This window comes from Myripristis murdjan, chromosome 20 (genome assembly GCF_902150065.1).
Source record: "Myripristis murdjan chromosome 20, fMyrMur1.1, whole genome shotgun sequence".
NCBI classification, from domain to species: Eukaryota; Metazoa; Chordata; class Actinopteri; order Holocentriformes; family Holocentridae; genus Myripristis; species Myripristis murdjan.
This window is the reverse complement of record NC_043999.1, coordinates 527,702-532,782: the sequence shown is the minus strand read 5'-3', so window position 1 is coordinate 532,782 and position 5,081 is coordinate 527,702. Positions and strand designations below refer to the sequence as shown.

Genomic DNA, 5,081 nt, shown 5'->3' with positions numbered 1-5,081 from the left:
CATCATGTGTGTGCATGTGTGTGTGTGTGTGTGTGTGTGTGTGTGTGTGTGTGTGCGCGTGTGTGTGTGTGTGTGTGTGTCAGAACATCGTGCTGTCTGGCGGCTCCACCATGTTCAGGGACTTTGGCCGGCGGCTGCAGAGGGACCTGAAGCGGGTGGTGGACGCCCGACTGAAGCTGAGCGAGGAACTCAGCGGAGGACGGATCAAGGTCAGAGGGTCACTGACTGACTGACTGATTGATTGATTGATAGATTGATTGGCAGACAGATGGTGGTGATTGGAAAATCTCACGTTCACTGTTGCTTTCCTGTGTGTGTGTGTGTGTGTGTGTGTGTGTGTGTGCAGCCCAAGCCCATGGAGGTGCAGGTGGTCACACACCACATGCAGCGCTACGCCGTCTGGTTCGGAGGCTCCATGCTGGCGTCCACGGTAAGCACACACACACCGACGTGTCCGCGTGTTTCTCTGCGTGTTGTTGACGTGTTGTTGACATGTTGCTGATGTGTTGCTGACATTCTGTTGACATGTTGCTGACGTGTTGCTGACATGTTGCTGACGTGTTGCTGACGTGTTGTTGATGTGTTGCTGACATGTTGCTGACATGTTGCTGACGTGTTGCTGACGTGTTGTTGACGTGTTGCTGATGTGTTGTTGACGTGTTGCTGACGTGTTGCTGACGTGTTGTTGACGTGTTGCTGACGTGTTGTTGACGTGTTGCTGACGTGTTGCTGACGTGTTGTTGACGTGTTGCTGACGTGTTGTTGACGTGTTGCTGACGTGTTGTTGACGTGTTGCTGACGTGTTGCTGACGTGTTGTTGACGTGTTGCTGACGTGTTGCTGACGTGTTGTTGACGTGTTGCTGACGTGTTGCTGACGTGTTGTTGACGTGTTGCTGACGTGTTGCTGATGTGTTGTTGACGTGTTGCTGACGTGTTGCTGACGTGTTGTTGACGTGTTGTTGACGTGTTGTTGACGTGTTGCTGACGTGTAGCTGACGTGTTGCTGACATGCTGTTGACGTGTTGCTGACGTGTTGCTGACATGTTGCTGACGTGTTGTTGACATGTTGCTGACGTGTTGATGACGTGTTGTTGACGTGTTGCTGACGTGTTGCTGACGTGTTGTTGACGTGTTGCTGACATGCTGTTGACGTGTTGCTGACGTGTTGCTGACATGTTGCTGACGTGTTGTTGACATGTTGCTGACGTGTTGTTGACGTGTTGCTGACATGTTGCTGACGTGTTGTTGACGTGTTGCTGACGTGTTGTTGACGTGTTGCTGACGTGTTGTTGACGTGTTGTTGACATGTTGCTGACGTGTTGCTGACGTGTTGTTGACGTGTTGTTGACGTGTTGCTGACGTGTTGCTGACGTGTTGTTGATGTGTTGTTGACATGTTGTTGACATGTTGACGTGTTGTTGACGTGTTGTTGACGTGTTGCTGACGTGTTGCTGACATGTAGCTGACGTTTTGTTGACGTGTTGCTGACGTGTTGCTGACGTGTTGTTGACGTGTTGCTGACGTGTTGCTGACGTGTTGTTGAAGTGTTGCTGACGTGTAGCTGACATGTAGCTGACATGTTGCTGACATGTAGCTGACGTGTAGCTGTCATGTAGCTGACGTGTTGCTGACATGTAGCTGACGTGTAGCTGACATGTTGACGTGTTGCTGACGTGTTTTTGACGTGTTGTTGACGTGTAGCTGACATGTTGACGTGTTGCTGACGTGTTTTTGACGTGTTGTTGACGTGTTGCTGACGTGTAGCTGACATGTAGCTGACGTGTTGCTGACATGTAGCTGACGTGTAGCTGTCATGTAGCTGACGTGTTGCTGACATGTAGCTGACGTGTAGCTGACATGTTGACGTGTTGCTGATGTGTTGTTGACGTGTTGCTGACGTGTTGTTGACGTGTAGCTGACATGTAGCTGACGTGTTGCTGACGTGTAGCTGACATATAGCTGACGTGTTGCTGACATGTAGCTGAATGTGTTGCTGACATATAGCTGACGTGTTGCTGACATGTAGCTGACGTGTAGCTGACATGTTGACGTGTTGTTGACGTGTTGCTGACGTGTTGTTGACGTGTAGCTGACATGTAGCTGACATGTTGCTGTCGTGTAGCTGACGTGTTATTGACGTGTTGCTGATGTGTTGCTGACGTGTAGCTGACGTGTTGCTGACGTGTTGCTGATGTGTTGCTGACGTGTTGCTGACGTGTAGCTGACATGTTGCTGACGTGTTGCTGTCATGTTGCTGACGTGTTGCTGACGTGTTGCTGACATGTTGCTGACATGTCGTTGACGTGTCGCTGACGTGTTGTTGATGTGTTGCTGACGTGTTGTTGATGTGTAGTTGACGTGTAGCTGACATGTTGACGTGTTGTTGACATGTAGCTGACATGTAGCTGACGTGTTGTTGACATGTAGCTGACGTGTAGTTGACATGTTGATGTGTTGTTGACGTGTTGCTGACATGTTGACGTGTAGCTGACGTGTAGCTGACATGTTGACGTGTTGTTGACGTGTAGCTGACGTGTTGCTGACGTGTTGCTGACGTGTTGCTGATGTGTTGCTGACGTGTAGCTGACGTGTTGCTGACGTGTTGCTGACGTGTTGTTGACGTGTTGTTGACGTGTAGCTGACGTGTTGTTGACATGTAGCTGACGTGTAGCTGACACGTTGACGTGTTGTTGACGTGTAGCTGACATGTAGCTGACGTGTAGCTGACATGTTGTTGACGTGTAGCTGACATGTAGCTGAAGTGTAGCTGACGTGTAGCTGACATGTTGACGTGTTGTTGACGTGTAGCTGACATGTAGCTGACGTGTAGCTGACATGTTGTTGACGTGTAGCTGACGTGTTGCCGACGTGTTGCTGACGTGTTACTGACGTGTTCTTGACGTGTTGTTGACATGTAGCTGATGTGTTGTTGACGTGTTGTTGACATGTTGTTGACGTGTAGCTGACATGTAGATGACATGTTGACGTGTTGTTGATGTGTAGTTGACGTGTAGCTGACATGTTGATGTGTTGTTGACGTGTTGTTGACATGTAGCTGACATGTAGCTGACGTGTTGTTGACATGTAGCTGACGTGTAGCTGACATGTTGATGTGTTGTTGACGTGTTGCTGACGTGTTGTTGACGTGTAGCTGACGTGTAGCTGACATGTTGACGTGTTGTTGACGTGTAGCTGACATGTAGCTGACGTGTAGCTGACGTGTTGTTGACGTGTAGCTGACGTTTTGCCGACGTGTTGCTGACGTGTTGCTGACGCGTTACTGACGTGTTCTTGACGTGTTGTTGACATGTATCTGACGTGTTGTTGACATGTTTTTGACGTGTAGTTGACATGTCTGTGCGTCTCCTCTGTGCTTCCAGCCCGAGTTCTTCCAGGTCTGCCACTCCAAGAAGGACTACGACGAGATCGGTCCCAGCATCTGCCGCCACAACCCCGTGTTTGGAATCATGTCCTGATGGCAGCTCCACCGCGGCTAAAGGGCTAGCTGTTAGCCTAATAGCCCACCGCATTGTTAGCCTGCTAGGCTGTTAGCCTGTTAGCCTGTTGACCCACTCGGGTGTTAGCCTGCTGGCCTCTCAGCCTGTTAGATTGTTAACCAGCGAGCCTGTCGTTAACCTGTCATCTGCTAGCCTGACAACCAGTTAGCTAGCCTCTTAGCCTGACAGCTAGCCTGTTCATACGGTAGCCCACTAGCTGCTAGCCCGACAGCCTCAAAAGTGTCTCAGAGTGAGGAGCGTCTCCGCTGAAGCCCAAACCTGAGAGAGGCTGATGGAGATGATCTCTGAGATGCTTTTGAGGAAAGTTCACAGCACAGCGTCCGCCCAGCTAAGGCTGCGTTTACACCGCGTGCGTCTGATCCTGGCAGTCTGCACAGGAAACACATTTACCTGCTCAGACTGCCAGCACATCTCACCTCACATCACACCGCCCAGTGACGTCCAAACTCAGCCAGGCACATTTTCAAATTCCCCTTTTTTTCCGTTTTAGCCTTCCGTCCACACCAAGCCGGTGTTGAAAACCGAACTCCAATGTGTGTAGATCTGAAAACTCCACCCTGCTGTGTTCATGTGGGCGGGGAAAATGGACCTGAGATCGCCACGTGATCTACGAACACCTCTGTGTTGTAGAGCGGAGGCTGGACGGGCTGGACGGGCGTGGACGGCGGCTTTCGGAAACCGGGGTGGAAACTCTGGCTTGGTAAAGTGCAGATGGAAGGACAAAACGGCATCTTCGGATTTACCCGGCTTATTGCGGACATGGCCTCGGTCACCAGACGTCACCAGATGAAGTCATACCTAATTTGCATATCAGTAATCTGTTAAACCTGCAGTCGCCAGTCATAGCAGCGGGATTGAACCTGATGCTGCGTTTGAGACGTCCTAGGAAATCCCAGGACTTATTAGGAAAAATGTTCTCGCACGCGCTTCCCAGTGGGAACTCTCACTGGGCAGGTGTGGTTTCTGATCTGAAGCCGCACATGTTGGTGTGAGGAGCCGCTAACAAACAGTTTCAACCCACATCTGAGCCTCACCTGAGCTCAGGTAGGTTTGGGGGTGTAGATGCAGCCTTGCTGGTTCCGGAGCTGTCCCGCTCTCTCTCTCTTGGCCCAAACCTGGAAACTTCCTCACCTGCAGCCGGGACGCTCTCCGGTCCGTAAACAACCAGAGTCAGCCAATCCGGTTTTGGTTGCAGTGTCATCATCTAGAAGCTCGACCTGCATGACCGTTGCCCCGCCCCCCCGCATCGCCCCGCCCCGCCATGTCTGTAACATCACTGTAGCTCTGAGGATCAGGCTAAGCTTTCCATCAACACTCAACAGCCCCATGCACATGCTGAGGTCAGGGGTCAGAGGTCAAAGGTGAGGCCCGAGAGGGGGAGGTGGCTCCGTTAAAGGGTCCCCGGTTTGTCCGTTTATTTCACCTGAAGCTCCTCAGCGACACCTGGCCAGTCAGCATCCCTGCGAGCGAACACGGCGCCAGCAGCGACTCGATGATCTTCAAAAAAAAAAAAAAAATCACCGCTCCAGCTCAGAAAAAGTTTCCACGCGCGATGAAGAAAC

At 51.1% G+C, this 5,081-nt stretch overlaps 1 protein-coding gene across 1 annotated transcript in view; it reads left to right on the top strand.

Annotated features, from left to right (window-relative positions):
• actr3b (actin related protein 3B) overlaps window positions 1-5,081 on the top strand; it is a 15,701-nt gene extending 10,620 nt beyond the window's left edge. Inside the window, exons 10-12 of the mRNA XM_030079208.1 lie at window positions 84-209; window positions 347-430; window positions 3,382-5,081. Of these exons, the coding sequence (XP_029935068.1) occupies window positions 84-209; window positions 347-430; window positions 3,382-3,477 (306 nt within the window). The 3' untranslated portion in view covers window positions 3,478-5,081. The remainder of the gene's footprint in view (window positions 1-83; window positions 210-346; window positions 431-3,381) is intronic.